Source organism: Oncorhynchus kisutch, linkage group LG11 (genome assembly GCF_002021735.2).
Source record: "Oncorhynchus kisutch isolate 150728-3 linkage group LG11, Okis_V2, whole genome shotgun sequence".
NCBI lineage: Eukaryota > Metazoa > Chordata > Actinopteri > Salmoniformes > Salmonidae > Oncorhynchus > Oncorhynchus kisutch.
This window is the reverse complement of record NC_034184.2, coordinates 34933959-34950534: the sequence shown is the minus strand read 5'-3', so window position 1 is coordinate 34950534 and position 16576 is coordinate 34933959. Positions and strand designations below refer to the sequence as shown.

Sequence of the window (16576 nt, the reverse complement as noted above, 5' to 3'; positions counted from 1 at the left end):
ATTCTAAGATTAATTCTAAGGTAGGTAGAAAAAGGTTCCCAGCAGAAAGACATACAGAGGTACAAAATGTAAAATATACTGAACAAAAATATAAACGCAACATGCAACAATTTCAAAGATTTTTCTGAGTTACAGTTCATATAAGGAAATCAGTCAATTGAAATGAATTCATTAGGCCCAAATCTATGGATTTCACATGACTGGGCAGGGGTGCAGCTATGGGTGGGCCTTAGAGAACATGGGCCCACCCACTTGGCAGCCACACCCACTGGGGAGCCAGGCCCAGCCAATCGGAATGAGTTTATCCCCACAAAAGGGCTTTAATATAGAAATAAATACTCCTCAGTGTAACGGATGTGAAATGGCTAGCTAGTTTGCGGTGGTGCGTGCTAATACCGTTTCAATCGGTGACGTCACTTGCTCTGAGACATTGAAGTAGTGATTCCCCTTGCTCTGCAAGGGCCATGGCTTTTGTGGAGCGATGGGTAACGATGCTTCGTGGGTGTCAGTTGTTGATGTGTGCAGAGGGTCCCTGGTTCGAGCCCGGGTATTGGCGAGGGGACGGACTAAAGTAATACTGTTACATCAGCACCCCCTCCACCCCGCTCAGACGATCCCGCAGCTGAAGAAGCCTGGTGTGGAGGTCCTTGGCTGGCATGGTTACTGTACACCTGCTCTGCGGTTGTGAGACCGATTGGACGTACTGCCAAATTGGTGCTCTGGTGGATATTCTTGCAGTCAGCATGCCAATTGCATGCTCCCTCAAAACTAGAGACCTCTGTGGCATTATGTTGTGTGACAAAACTACACATTTTAAAGTGGCCTTTTAGTGTCCCCAGCACAAGGTGCATCTGTGTAATGTTTAATCAGCTTATTGATATGCTACACCTGTCAGGTACAGTAAGGAGAAATGCTCACTAGCAGGGATGTAGGCAATTTTGTGCACAAAATTTGAGAGAAATACGATTTTGGGGGATTTTGGGGATTTTTTATTTTGGCTCATGAAATATGGGACCAACACTTTACATGTTGTGTTAACATTTTTGTTCAGTGTAGATAAGAGGAATCAAGGAGAGATGTTACATGAATTACTCAAGGGGGGTTAAATTAAGGGGGTTAAATTAATTACTCAAATAAATGTTTAAGCCCACATTTTATCATAATTATTATTTATAAAAGAATATCTGTCAGACGTATTTCGCAGAGGGGGTACATTGGCTGGACCATTTATGTGGATTCTACCATGATTATGCATATAATTCATTATGAATAAGGATGAGTGAGAAAGTTTACATAGGGTCAAAGATCATACCCCCAAGACATGCTAACCTCTCACCATTACCAATGATTTACCATTCATTTCTATCGGGCACAAAATAATCAGAAACACAACCAAAACAAACTGTAAATGCATCCAACAAGTTTGTAGTCACAAAGCTTGATGTATTCATTGCGTGCTTGAAATATGGGACCAAATACTAAACTTCTGAATACTTTATTGAGAAGAATTTTTCATTTTGATCACTACTTTTCAAAGAAAAAATGTATTACTTGTTAAACTAAATCTATTTCTCTGAGCAATTGTATTAGTATAAAATAATATAATTTCCCAATATTTTTGAAGCATACAAAATAGCATGATGCAAAACTCGTTATACCGGCTGTATTAGAGCTGTTCTGCCTGCTTGAACAGCTCAGATACACGTGAAAACATGAAATGATCCAGGAATCGATAGAACGTCGCTCAGAGATGCACAAATACGATATAACATTCCAAATGCGTGAATCTTTCATTTAACAGTCAAATTGCCATGGTTACAGATTCCAAAATCCTTGTATGAATTATAAGTATATGGCCACAACGCAACAAGTTGTTCAATATTTGGAAAAATTAAAACATTTAACCTCCATAGAAACACTCCTTGCTTGTTGGGCGAAACAACAAAAAACGCCACCTGCTGGAGGAAGATAGATTTTCTCGACTCTCAGCTGCGCGACATACGTCATCAATTGGGCATCATAGCTTCTCCCTCATTGTAGAGGAGAAGAGCGTTGCGGCTCCGATGTGAAAGGGTATGCTGGTCTCGTGAATCAGACTTCTTATGTAGGCTCTCTTTTTTCTGTCGCTCCGGTCTACTTTTCCTTTTTCAAACTCACTTCTCAATGTCTTGGAGAGATAATTGCCAAGTTCTTGAGCGCAGCATGCAGGGATTTCAACATGCTTGGATAAAAAGTTTTTGACAGCTCCGATTTCGTGATCTAGTTCTGGGGAGTTTCGGACCTGATCCGACTCTAGGCTACTGCTTTGCATCCCGCATCCTGTCAATCAATCGTAGACAGCATAGTTTGGTCGTGTCGTTTCCGTAATACAATCCGAACGCATTTTCCCGGGCAACATGACAACCTGGAGTTGGAATAACTTTGCATTTCTGATTGCTTTTTATGTCTTGTCCATGTCCGTTGCAACGAGCAATACAGACAACACACTTCTGAATTTACATGACGGTAAGTCTCTATTTCAATTAGCAATACTGACATTTTTATTCTTTGCACTATACACAGTTTACAGTGTGTACCAAATGTCTGTTAACGTCAGTATAAAAAGATTAAAACGGAATCAACCTTAATTCAGCTATTTTATCAAAGTTTTCCATTAATGCAAAAATCACAGGCAACAAATGTAAAAATATGCAGATGTGAGCAATTCCACTTTAAAAAACAAACCGTTTTTTTCTGCATCTCTATTTGGCCAAATGTAATACAAATGTGTGTGAGTGTTAGAGGGAGAGAAAGACAGGGAGGGAGGGAGAGAGACGTTTGTTACTGTGGTGCATCCTGTGGCTATTGTTTCCTGCACTGTAAAATAAGACAATAGCAGGAAAGTCTGACAGACAGTGACAGCAGTGCTGGATAGATGAGTTTAACACACGACACATTGCCTGCTTATGTTCAGATTGCAGAAATACATACATCAAAATGAATAATTAAATATTCATGAGTGATTACTGTACAGTATGCGTGAGTGAGAAAAAAATATCTAATCGGTGTGTGTGTGTGACAGGGATACATACAGAGAGAGTGAGAGACTGACAGACAGAGAGGGAGAGAAATAGCGACAGAGAGAGAAGGGCAACCAGTGCAGCACAAACAACATTGTAAATATCACCAATATGTATCTATTTATTTCTCTTCCCCAACTATTCGTACCACAACTATTTGCACATTGCTAAAACACTGTACATTGTTGATAATATTACATTTGAGATGCGTCCTTTGATCAGAGAGAGGATCTAGTGAGGGCATCTGTGAACACTCAGCCTGTCAGCTGGATTTAGCCAAAGGGACTGGCCTCAGAACAGCTATTATCCTCCATCTCCCACCCTCTTGAGTAGAGCTTTTCTGACTCAGTCAGTGGTACAGAGGGAGTGGGAAGTTAAGAAACTGTTAGGATAAAGAGAGTTTGTCAGTGGGTATTTGGTAACCTGAGTGGAATTGTGTTTGAGCCACTTCTATGGTCTCTCCATGAAACATAACATTAGTGAGTGTAGGGATTTAGATGGGTTAGAATAGGCCTATGTTTCATAACACCTCTTATAGCCTAGTTTATTCATGACATATAAATGGTTTCTCTATCATCTCCTCATTACAGAAGGGAGGAATGATAATGACAGTGTTTATCGTTCCATCTGCTGCACTCTGTGAAAGGCCATTAAACCAGAATATATTTTAGTAACCTACAAAGGTTACACTCTGGTCCTGCATGACTCTAAACAGGTCGTAAAAATACTTTGAGGATGGTGTGTATTGAAATACTGCAAAACCTTGCTTGGATGTCAGCAGGATATCGACTGAGATCTCTCCACTTATATATTTAAATTGCAGGATAGACCATGTAGTTGGAATGTCTTCATCAACAAATGTAAAATATTGGACGTGCTCTACTCTTATAATAAGATACTGATGTGTCATTTGTATAGTCATGTGTGGGCTATAGCAGGGAGGTAAAGATTCAAGGTCTCGTAGAACTTGTTCAATAGGCGATAGTTCGAGAATCTTCACCTTCTCACTGGCAATTTGGAGAGAACTGAAAGGATAGTTCAGACTCAATGCCATTCTGGATTCTTATCACAGTTCATATAATTCATTGCCATAGAGGCTGTAAGATCCTACTGTGTGTTCAATGGTGATTGTCAAAGGAGGTGGAGTCTCCCAGAACTCCCAGAAAAGCTGGACTCTCAATCCAGAGAAAATGTGAATTTGGTTGGTAAACTATAATCACATGCTGTATGGCTAGAGGAGTGAAGTTATCCTAATTACTGTGTAACTACAGGGTTGTCAAACAACAAAGATGATTGGGTAATCGGTCTTCTTTGAAAATAGCATCATAGTGAATGTCGGTTTCATTTCAGACCGATAAACTCTTAATCGTGTTTATTCCTATTAGTCTACATAGATTTAAACAAGGTTGTGTACAACCTGTGATTAATCCAGTCTTCAATAAATAATTAGACTAGGGAGCCGAATTACCTTGATTAGATTTGAGGATATTATATATTCAGTCAGACTGCTGCCCTGGTAAACTGCATTCATTATAAGGGATATAATGTCGTTGGTTTTGTCAAAATGGTAAGGAAGGGCCAGGGAGAGAAGGTTTTACTCTGACCACACAAACATGGACACAAAGAGAAACAGTCTGAGACACACACACACACACACATACACACACACACTCTTTCTCTGAGGAGTGTAGCGCTCATCGCCGTTTCCTTGGATGTAACTCTTGTATCCCCTCAGAATGCTATGGGATGGCTGACGGCCGCCACCGTTGCCACACCCTCCCTCTAGCTCATTGGCTGCCTTTGACATTATGGGGACATGTTGGCATTAGTTATTGTCGTTTTGGGACTGTGAGGAACAGTTATGAGTGTCTCTCTCTGATAGCTGCCATTGGTCATTAAAGTTGTCTGTGTGATTTAGCTACCTGCTGCTCGCCAGACGCTGCTGCTGCACCACCCTGGGAGCTAACAGACAAACACAACCTGACATGCATCCCAACACACAGATGTATGCACACATGAGTGCACAAGTGAGTATAGAAAACACACTCGCATGTGTGTGCACTTTGAATCCCCCTTCATACACACACACAAAACCCATTGTAGAAACAAAATAAGAAAAACACATTTCTCTGTCAACGTTTCGGTTGACAAAATACTTTTTTCAAGTCTACACAAATGTCAGTAGGCAAACAGTTCATCGAAACATAATTCATTTTTCTTATAAAGAACTCGTTAACAAAAGCCATAGTTCTGCAGTACATTGCTAACAGGCAGAGATAGGAAGGCATTTCTGAACCTGAGAGTTCTTTGTAGTGGACACAGCAGCAGAACAGATGACCACACTGGGCACAGACAAAAAGCACTCAGAGTGAGTGCTTTTTGACATTATCAGTGCGAGGCATGAACCCTATGCCCTCTTTAGGTATACTCATGGAGAGAGGTGCCATGCTAGATGCCTGTCTTCTCAATTGGATGTCCTTATAAGGCATGCATAAAATGAGGTTCATGCTGGGGTGTTCCAATAGTGGGGCCATGTTAGGTGAGCCTAAATGCCAACTGAGAGGTAAAGAAAGGAATGAAGGAGAGGGCTTCATTGTGCACGCCAGAGTGAACTGACAGACACGTGCAGTTTGTGGGTGGGTCATTGGGACAGTTGCAGTTTTGAGGACTTTCTAAGCACCATGTCACTATTGGTTTAGGCAGTGTCATCATCACTTACTTAACATGACCTGCTATGTACTTTGTGACACACTTGACACAAAGATTGTGGAAAATACAATCTGACATTGATTGTAGCTGACAGAGCAGAGGAAATATTATGTCCTACAGTCACTTGTTTTTTTAAACTAATCAACACTAGAGAGTGCTGTGTCACGACTATGTAACTACACAACTTAATCATTATTTTATCGATTCTAGCCATTTTACCCTGGTCAGTTTTATGGACTTTTGATGGTGAGCAGACTAAAACCCCTGTGCTGGGGACACTGAGGTGATAGCTGGAGTGTGCTTCTCCACAGCTGGCTGTTAGTTGTTCCTACATTCTGGCCTTCAGTTACAGAAGGCCATAATCCACAGGTCCCCATGATGGGATCCCCAGAGCTCAGAGGTAGAATCCTGGGTCTGCAGAGAACAAGTTGGAAGGTGGCTCCTATGCCGAGGATTCCTCTGAAGCTCCTGAGGGATGGGAGTGCCTGCTGGAGGCAGATCTCACTAACCCACCACGTCAGGCATAGGAAGCACCACCCTAACTCACACAGACACGTACACACACACACTTCAGGGATCTCCCTTAACAGAAGAAACTGACTTGTTGGAAAGGTGGCATCCTATGACGGTGCCACATTGATAGTCACTGAGCTCTTCAATAAGGCCATTCTACTGCCAATATTTGTCTATAGAGATTGCATGGCTGTGTGCTCGATTTTATACACCTGTCAGCAACCGGTGTGGCTGAAATAGCTTAATCCACAGAAGGATGTCCACATACTTTTGTATGTACTGTATAGCATTTTTCTATGCATCGTCAAGAGTGGATGAACAGACTCGGGTAAGATGAAGGGAGGAGGGGTGTCTCTTTGTCATCAACAGCTGGTGTGCAATCTCTAATGTTAAGGAAGTCTCAAGTTTTTCCTCACCTGAGTTAGAATACCGTATGATAGTGTGTTTTTTTGGAGATGTCTATTTACCACCACAAACCGATACTGGCACTAAGACCACACTCAACGACCTGTATAGGGCCATAAGCAAACAAGAAAATGCACAGCCAGAGGCGGGGTTTCTCGTGGCCAGTGAATTTAATGCAGGGAAACTAAAATATATTTTACCAAATATATTTTACCAACATGTCACCTGTGCAACTAGAGGGGACAAAACTCTAGAGCACTTTTACTCAAACAGGAAGTACCGGTGATGCACTCAATACGGAAGTTGTCCAATGAAGCAGATGCTAATTTTTATTTATTTTATTTATTTTACCTTTATTTAACCAGGTAGGCAAGTTGAGAACAAGTTCTTATTTACAATTGCGACCTGGCCAAGATAAAGCAAAGCAGTTCGACAGATACAACGACACAGAGTTACACATGGAGTAAAACAAACATACAGTCAATAATACAGTATAAACAAGTCTATATACAATGTGAGCAAATGAGGTGAGAAGGGAGGTAAAGGCAAAAAAGGCCATGGTGGCAAAGTAAATACAATATAGCAAGTAAAACACTGGAATGGTAGTTTTGAAATGGAAGAATGTGCAAAGTAAAATAAAAATAATGGGGTGCAAAGGAGCAAATTAAATAAATAAATAAAAATTAAATACAGTTGGGAAAGAGGTAGTTGTTTGGGCTAAATTATAGGTGGGCTATGTACAGGTGCAGTAATCTGTGAGCTGCTCTGACAGTTGGTGCTTAAAGCTAGTGAGGGAGATAAGTGTTTCCAGTTTCAGAGATTTTTGTAGTTCGTTCCAGTCATTGGCAGCAGAGAACTGGAAGGAGAGGCGGCCAAAGAAAGAATTGGTTTTGGGGGTGACTAGAGAGATATACCTGCTGGAGCGTGTGCTACAGGTGGGAGATGCTATGGTGACCAGCGAGCTGAGATAAGGGGGGACTTTACCTAGCAGGGTCTTGTAGATGACATGGAGCCAGTGGGTTTGGCGACGAGTATGAAGCGAGGGCCAGCCAACGAGAGCGTACAGGTCACAATGGTGGGTAGTATATGGGGCTTTGGTGATAAAACGGATTGCACTGTGATAGACTGCATCCAATTTGTTGAGTAGGGTATTGGAGGCTATTTTGTAAATGACATCGCCAAAGTCGAGGATTGGTAGGATGGTCAGTTTTACAAGGGTATGTTTGGCAGCATGAGTGAAGGATGCTTTGTTGCGAAATAGGAAGCCAATTCTAGATTTAACTTTGGATTGGAGATGTTTGATATGGGTCTGGAAGGAGAGTTTACAGTCTAACCAGACACCTAAGTATTTGTAGTTGTCCACGTATTCTAAGTCAGAGCCGTCCAGAGTAGTGATGTTGGACAGGCGGATAGGTGCAGGTAGCGATCGGTTGAAGAGCATGCATTTAGTTTTACTTGTATTTAAGAGCAATTGGAGGCCACGGAAGGAGAGTTGTATGGCATTGAAGCTTGCCTGGAGGGTTGTTAACACAGTGTCCAAAGAAGGGCCGGAAGTATACAGAATGGTGTCGTCCGCGTAGAGGTGGATCAGGGACTCACCAGCAGCAAGAGCGACCTCATTGATGTATACAGAGAAGAGAGTCGGTCCAAGAATTGAACCCTGTGGCACCGGACTGTTATATACAGGACTGTTTCGCTAGTACAGACTTGAATATGTTCCGTGATTTATCAAATAACATTGACTTTACCACATCAGTCACTGGCTTCATTAATAAGTGCATCGACGACATCATCCCACAGTGACCATACGTACATACCCCAACCAGAAGCCATGGATTACAGGCAACATCCGTACTGGATGTTAGAACTGCTGCTAGGCTAGAACTGCTGCTTTCCAGGAGCGGTACACTAATCCAGACAGTTCTAAGAAATCCAGTTGCTGGAGGGGGTGTTGAGATGTTGGCCAGTGTCGGGGTAGCCAGGTGGAAAGCATGACCAGCCATGGAAAAATGCTAATTGAAATGATCAATTATCGTAGATTTATCGGTGGTGACAGTGTTTCCTATCCTCAGTGCAGTGGGCAGCTGGAAGGAGGTGCTCTTATTCTCCATGGACTTTACAGTGTCCAAAAACTTTTTGGAATTAGTGCTACAGGAAGCAAACTTCGGTTTGAAAAAGCTAGCCTTAGCTTTCATAACTGACTGAGTATATTGGTTCCTGACTTCCCTGAAAAGTTGCAAATCGCAGAGGCTATTCATTGCTAATGCAGAATGCCACAGGATGTTTTTGTGCTGGTCAAGGGCAGTCAAGTCTGGGATCAACCAAGGGCTATATTTGTTTTTAGTTCTACATTTTCTTAATGGGAGGAAAGCACTTTTGAAGAGCAACCAGGCATCCTCTACTGACAGGATTATGTCAATATCCTTCCAGGTCAATTAGAAAGGCCTCCTCGCTGAAGTGTTTTAGGGAGCATTTGATAGTGATGAAGGGTGGTCGTTTGACCGTGGACCCAGTACGCACGCAGGCAATGAGGCAGTGATCACTGAGATCCTGTTTGAAGACAGCAGAGGTATATTTAGAGGGAAGGTTGGTCAGGATGATATCTAAGAGGGTACCCATGGTTCCGGATTTTGGGTTGTACCTGGTAGGTTCCTTGATGATTTGTGTGAGATTGAGGGCATTTAGCTTAGATTGTAGGATGGCGAGGGTGTTACGAATGTCCCAGTTTAGGTCACCTAACAGTATGAACTCTGAAGATAGATGGGGGGGGCGATCAATTCACATATGGTGTCCAGGGCACAACAGGGGTCCGAGGGGGGTCTATAACAAGCGGCAACGGTGAAAGACTTGTTTCTGGAATGACTAAATTACTATCGCACTGTAGCACTCAGATCTATAGCCATGAAATACTTTTAAAGGTTGGTCATTGCTCACATCAACACTATTATCCCAGACACCCTGGGCCCACTCTAACTCACATACTGCTCCAACAGAACCACAGATGACGCAATCTCTATTGCACTCCACACTGCCCTCACTCATGTGGACAAAAATAATACCTATGTAAGAATGCTGTTCATTGACTACAGCTCAGTATTCATAACTATAGTTCCCTCCAAGCTCATCACCAAGCGAGGGACCCTGGGACTGAACACCTCCCTCTGCAAATGGATTCTGGACTTCCTGAAGTGGTGCCCCCAGGCGGTGAGGGTATGCAACAACACATACGCCACGATGTCCAGCAACATGAGGTCCGTTCAGGTGTACTTTGTTCCCTCCTGTACTCCCCATTGACCCACAACTGCGTGGCCACGCACAACTCCAACACCATCACCACGTTTGCTGATGACCCAACAGTGGTAGGAATGATTACTGACCTGGCAGTGTGGTGCCAGGGCAACAACCTCTCCCTCAACATCAACAAGACAAAAAAGCTGATCGTGGACTACAGGAAACAGAGGGGCGAGCATGCCCCAGCGATGGTGCTGTAATTGCACAGGTCTAGAGCTTTCTCTGTGTCCACATCACTAAGCAATGAACATGGTCCACACACACCCACACAGTTGTGAAGAGGGAACGACAGCACCTCTTCCCCCTCAGGAAGCTGAAAAGATTTGGCATGGGCCCTCAGATCCTCAAAAAGTTCTACAGCTGCACCATCGACGGCATCTTGATTGGCTGCATCACCGCTTGGTATGGTAACTGCAAGGCACTCGGAGCTACAGAGGGTGGTGAGTACGGCCCAGTACATCCCTGGGGCCAAGCTCCTTGCCATGCAGGACCTCTATACAAGGCGGTGTCAGAGGAAACAATTGTCAAAGAAGCCATAAACTGTTCTCTCTGCTTCCACACGGCAAGCGGTACCAAGTCTAGAACCAACAGGAACCTGAACAAATTCTACCCCCAAGACTACTAAACAAGCCTGCTAAGTAGCAAATCAAATGGCTACCCGGATAACCTGCATTGACCCTTTTCTGCACTAACTCTCTTGCACTGACATATATGCACACGCACTGGACTCTACACACACATATACACTTTTTTGCACTCTCTCCTGCACTGACTCTATGAACACACACACACACACACACACACACACACACACACACACACACACACACACTACATACGCCCACAAACACATACCACACGCACATCTACACCTGTTGTTTAGGAAGCAGGTGACCAATATAATTTTATTTGATTGATCATAAACATCACAGAGGAGAGAGCTAGCGCTAGCTATAGATTTTATTAGTGTAAGAGTAGGATTTCTAATAGGATTTGTTTCAACGACTGTTTTTTTTATTGTGTGCAAAGTGACACAGTAAAGTTTTAACAAGGAAAATTGTTAAATATTTTTCTTTGATGTTGTAGCATTAGCCCTAAAACCATAACTGGCTCGTTCAAAGGAGGCTTGTGTCTTATAAATGGGTCTGCCTTTGTACTTTAGTACTATACTTTCAGAGTGATGAAATGACATTAAAGTCTTTGCTGCTAGAAGCGCATGCAGTTAAAAGATACATTCTACAAAATGGATTTGATTGGCCTTTGTTAGTGCTAACAGAATGGGTGCAGCCCTATTGACTTCAGTAGATAGTTCTTCATTCAAAGATCATTGAAGTTAGATTGATGTAATCGGTAATTGAATATCTGAAATGTTTGTAGCTCCCCTCACTCTCTCAACCTTCAACCTTCAAATAAAATGGCAATATGTTTTCTATCTAGATCAAAATATAGAATGGTGGTTGTTGACATTCTTTAAGTAGAAGAGGGTACCGCTAGGGAGATGTACTCAAGGAAACACCACAATGCACTGTGGGTAATATGACATTGATCACAGGCTAAGGAGATAATGAAACCAACTTGGCAAAAAGCCACTGTTCTGTTCTCTCTTGTTCTGACTCTTGCCCTTTATCTCTCAACACATTTCTCTCTCTCTCTCTCTCTCTCTCTCTCTCTCTCTCTCTCTCTCTCTCTCGCTTTATGTGTTCCTCAAGAGAGACTAAAACACTGTAAAAATACTGTAAATATCAGGTGTGAATGAAAGGGAATGTATTCAGAAACCATAAGCAGCCCATGTAATACAATACTTACAGTAGGGCAAAAAAGTATTTAGTCAGCCACCAATTGTGCAAGTTCTCCCACTTAAAAAGATGAGAGAGGCCTGTAATTTTCATCATAGGTACACTTCAACTATGACAGACAAAATGAGAAGGAAAAAAAATCCAGAAAATCACATTGTAGGATTTTTTATGAATTTATTTGCAAAATATGGTGGAAAATAAGTATTTAGTCAATAACAAAAGTTTATCTCAATACTTTGTTATATACCCTTTGTTGGCAATGACAGAGGTCAAACGTTTTCTGTAAGTCTTCACAAGGTTTTCACACACTGTTGCAGGTATTTTGGCCCATTCCTCCATGCAGATCTCCTCTAGAGCAGTGATGTTTTGGGGCTATTGCTGGGCAACACAGACTTTCAACTCCCTCCAAAGATTTTCTATGGGGACCTTGAAATGCTTCTTACGAAGCCACTCCTTCGTTGCCCGGGTGATGTGTTTGGGATCATTGTCATGCTGAAAGACCCAGCCACGTTTCATCTTCAATGCCCTTGCTGATGGAAGGAGGTTTTCACTCAAAATCTCACGATATATGGCCCCATTCATTCTTTCCTTTACACGGATCAGTCGTCCTGGTCCCTTTGCAGAAAAACAGCCCAAAAGCATGATGTTTCCACCCCCATGCTTCACAGTAGGTATGGTGTTCTTTGGATGCAACTCAGCATTCTTTGTCCTCCAAACACGACGAGTTGAGTTTTTACCAAAAAGTTCTATTTTGGTTTCATCTGACCATATGACATTCTCCCAATCTTCTTCTGGATCATCCAAATGCTCTCTACCAAACTTCAGACGGGCCTGGAAATGTACTGGCTTAAGCAGGGGGACACTTCTGGCACTGCAGAATTTGAGTCCCTGGCGGCGTAGTGTTACTGATGGTAGGCTTTGTTACTTTGGTCCCAGCTCATTTTGACCCCACGGGGTGAGATCTTGCATGGAGCCCCAGATCGAGGGAGATTATCAGTGGTCTTGTATGTCTTCCATTTCCTAATAATAGCTCCCACAGTTGATTTCTTCAAACCAAGCAGCTTACCTATTGCAGATTCAGTCTCCCCAGCCTGGTGCAGGTCTACAATTTTGTTTCTGGTCTCCTTTGACAGCTCTTTGGTCTTGGCCATAGTGGAGTTTGGAGTGTGACTGTTTGAGGTTGTGGACAGGTGTCTTTTATACTGATAACAAGTTCAAACAGGTGCCATTAATACAGGTAACGAGTGGAGGACAGAGGAGCCTCTTAAAGAAGAAGTTACAGGTCTGTGAGAGCCAGAAATCTTGCTTGTTTGTAGGTGACCAAATACTTATTTTCCACCATAATTTGCAAATAAATTCATTAAAAATCCTACAATGTGATTTTCTGGATTTTTTTTCTCATTTTGTCTGTCATAGTTGAAGTGTACCTATGATGAAAATGACAGGCCTCTCTCATCTTTTTAAGTGGGAGAACTTGCACAGTTGGTGGCTGACTAAATACTTTTTTTGCCCACTGTATTTACTTATTATTTTTGTGTGCGTATAATAGGGTTGCTGCCAGGCAGACTTGGTTTTTGAATGTAGTCTGCAACTGATTTTTCTTTGTGCCAAGGAGTATGGGAATTAGACTGTGGTTGGCATACCAACATTCTCACCAGAAAACATATGGGAACGTAGGGTTTTATTTATAATTCTACATGTTCCCAGGGGAGATCAAGCATATGAGAATGATCATGCATGTCAACATTTTCCCTGATTCCAGAGTACTGTTGAGGGAGAGATGATAGACGTTGCATGCACCCTCCCACACGCATGCACAACCACACAGACACACACACATTGACGACCTCTCATCCGTCTCTATATTAACAACAAATAATAAACAAGCGTTTCAGTGTGTAAGATCAGAGGGACCACATGAATAAAGATGGGGAACAGAGTTTAGAGCTAGTGTTGAAACCTTTATTAAAAGACATCTGCTTGACTTACTTTTATAGTCTTATTTTAAAATTGCACTCTAGCCGCAGACTGTGGCCACTGTTAAACACTGGCCGTCGCGGTTTTCACGCACCAGGTCTCATTTTGTTAGGATATGAACCACAGTGGATAAATGGAGTTTGGGCCATGCTGGGAGCACAGTCTATTGACAGTTTGTTTGATGACAGTTTGTTTGATGACTCTTCAAAGAGTCCCAGTCCCATTAACCAGAGAGAGAGAAAGTGACAGAGTGATGAGATCTCCAGCTGAGATGATAGGGAAAATAGACACTGTAGTTCCCTGCTGTAGGCCCTGAGTTCTCAGACTTCTTTCTCACACACACACCATGATCCAGTCTCCCGGTGGCATTTCCAGACAGAAAACCAAAGCCCCCCTAATGCATAGCAGTAGAGCTCAGAGAACATGAAGAGAACAACAGACTCCCTGTGTTTACTGGTAGAGTTGTGGTTCCCAGAGCCTCTCATTGGTGATAGCAGGGCTTTATCACCACTCCTTAGTTCTCCCTCACTCCCTCCCTCTGTTCCTCCCTCCACCTTCCCAGGGGCCAGGGTTCCCTTCAGTTCCTTCTTGGACACACAGGAATCCCACTGGGCCTGCTATAATCTGAGCATGCTCAGTGTGGACCTCAGATGACCACAATGATCGAGGAGAAGCGAGGAGGGGGAGCATGGAGAGAGATACTGACAAACTGAAGGGGGTTCCATATCTTTCCCACGCTCAGCTTGAAGTCAGTCACACAGTATACAGTGTACCATACTGTATATACACTACTGTTCAAAGGTTTGGGGTCACTTAGAAATGTGCTTATTTTCTAAAGAAAAGCACATTTTTGGTCCATTTAAAATAACATCAAATTGATCAGAAATACAGTGTAGACAGTGTAGACATTGATCCTAACACTGGAGCTCCACAGGAGTGCGTGCTCAGTCCCCTCCTGTACTCCCTGTTCACCCACGACTGCATGGCCAGACACGACTCCAACACCATCATTAAGTTTGCAGACGACACAACAGTGGTAGGCCTGATCACAGACAATGACGAGACAGCCTATAGGGAGGAGGTCGGAGACCTGGCCGTGTGGAGCCAGAATAACAACCTATCCCTCAACGTAGCCAAGACTAAGGAGATGATTGTGGACTACAGGAAAAGGAGCACCGAGCACTCCCCCATTCTCATCGACGGGGCTGTAATGGAGGAGGTTGAGAGCTTCAAGTTCCTTGGTGTCCACATCAACAACAAACTTGAATGGACCAAACACACCAAGACAGTCGTAAAGAGGGCACGACAAAGCCTTTTCCCCCTCAGGAAACTAAAAAGATTTGCCATGGGTCCTGAGATCCTCAAAAGGTTCTACAGCTGCAACATCGAGAGCGTCCTGACCAGTTGCATCACTGCCTTGTACGGCAATTGCTCGGCCTCTGACCGCAAGGCACGACAGAGGGTAGTGCGTACAGCCCAGTACATCACTGGGGCTAAGCTGCCTGCCATACAGGACCTCTACACCAGGCGGTGTAAGAGGAAGGCCCTAAAAAATGTCAAAGACCCCAGCCACCCCAGTCATAGACTATTCTCTCTACTACCGCATGGCAAGCGGTACCGGAGTGCCAAGTCTAGGACAAAAAAGGCTTCTCAACAGTTTTTACCCCCAAGCCATAAGACTCCTGAACAGGTAATAAAATAATTACCGAGACTATTTGCATTGTGTGCCCCCCCAACCCCTATTTTTACGCTGCTGCTACACTCTGTTTATCATATATTCTTAGTAATTTATCTGTACATTCATGTACATACTATCGCAATTGGGCCGACCAACCAGTGCTCCCGCACATTGGCTAACCTGGCTATCTGCATTGTGTCCCACCACCCGCCAACCCCTCTTTTACGCTACTGCTACTCTCTGTTCATCATATATGCATAGTCACTTTAACCATATCTACATGTACATACTACCATAATCAGCCTGATTCACCGGTGTCTGTATGTAGCCTCGCTACTCTTATAGCCTCTCTACTGTATATAGCCTGTCTTTTTACTGTTGTTTTATTTATTTACTTGCCTATTGTTCACCTAACACCTTTTTTGCACTATTGGTTAGAGCCTGTAAGTAAGCATTTCACTGTAAGGTCTACTACACCTGTTGTCTTCGGCGCACGTGACAAATACACTTTGATTTGATTTGACTATTGTAGCTGGAATCTAGTCAAAAGTTTGGACACACCTACTCCTTCAAAGGTTTGTCTTTATTTTTACTATTTTCTACATTGTAGAATAATAGTGAAGACCTCAAAACTATGAAATAACACATATGGAATCATTTAGTAACCAAAAAAGTGTTAAACAAATCTAAATATATTTTAGATTTTACAGTCAAGGTTTTGAGAATGAAACAAATATTAATTTCCACAAGGTTTGCTGCTTCAGTATCTTCAGATATTTTTGTCAGATGTCACTATGGAATACTGAAGTATAATTACAAGCATTTCATAAGTGTCAAAGGCTTTTATGGACAATTACATGAGTTGATGCAAAGAGTCAATTTGCAGTGTTGACCCATCTTTTTCAAGACCTCTGCAATCTGCCCTGGCATGCTGTCAATGAACTTCTAGGCCACATCCTGACTGATGGCAGCCCATTATTGCATAATCAATGCTTGGATTTTGTCAGAATTTGTGGGGTTTTGTTTGTCCACCCGCCCCTTGAGGATTGACCACAAGTTCTCAATGGGATTAAGGTCTGGGGAGTTTCCTGGCCATAGACCCAAAATATCAATGTTTTGTTCCCCGAGCCACTTAGTTATCACTTTTG

General features: G+C 42.8%; 1 protein-coding gene across 2 annotated transcripts in view; it reads left to right on the top strand.

Moving 5' to 3' along the window:
* The first annotated feature begins 2044 nt into the window (after positions 1-2044).
* The window catches only part of LOC109899734 (disintegrin and metalloproteinase domain-containing protein 12), a 147594-nt gene continuing 133062 nt past the window's right edge, over positions 2045-16576 (top strand). For both annotated transcript variants that reach the window (XM_031835683.1, XM_020495207.2), the window contains exon 1: positions 2045-2505. In XM_031835683.1, the coding sequence (XP_031691543.1) occupies positions 2397-2505 (109 nt within the window). In that variant the 5' untranslated portion in view covers positions 2045-2396. The remainder of the gene's footprint in view (positions 2506-16576) is intronic.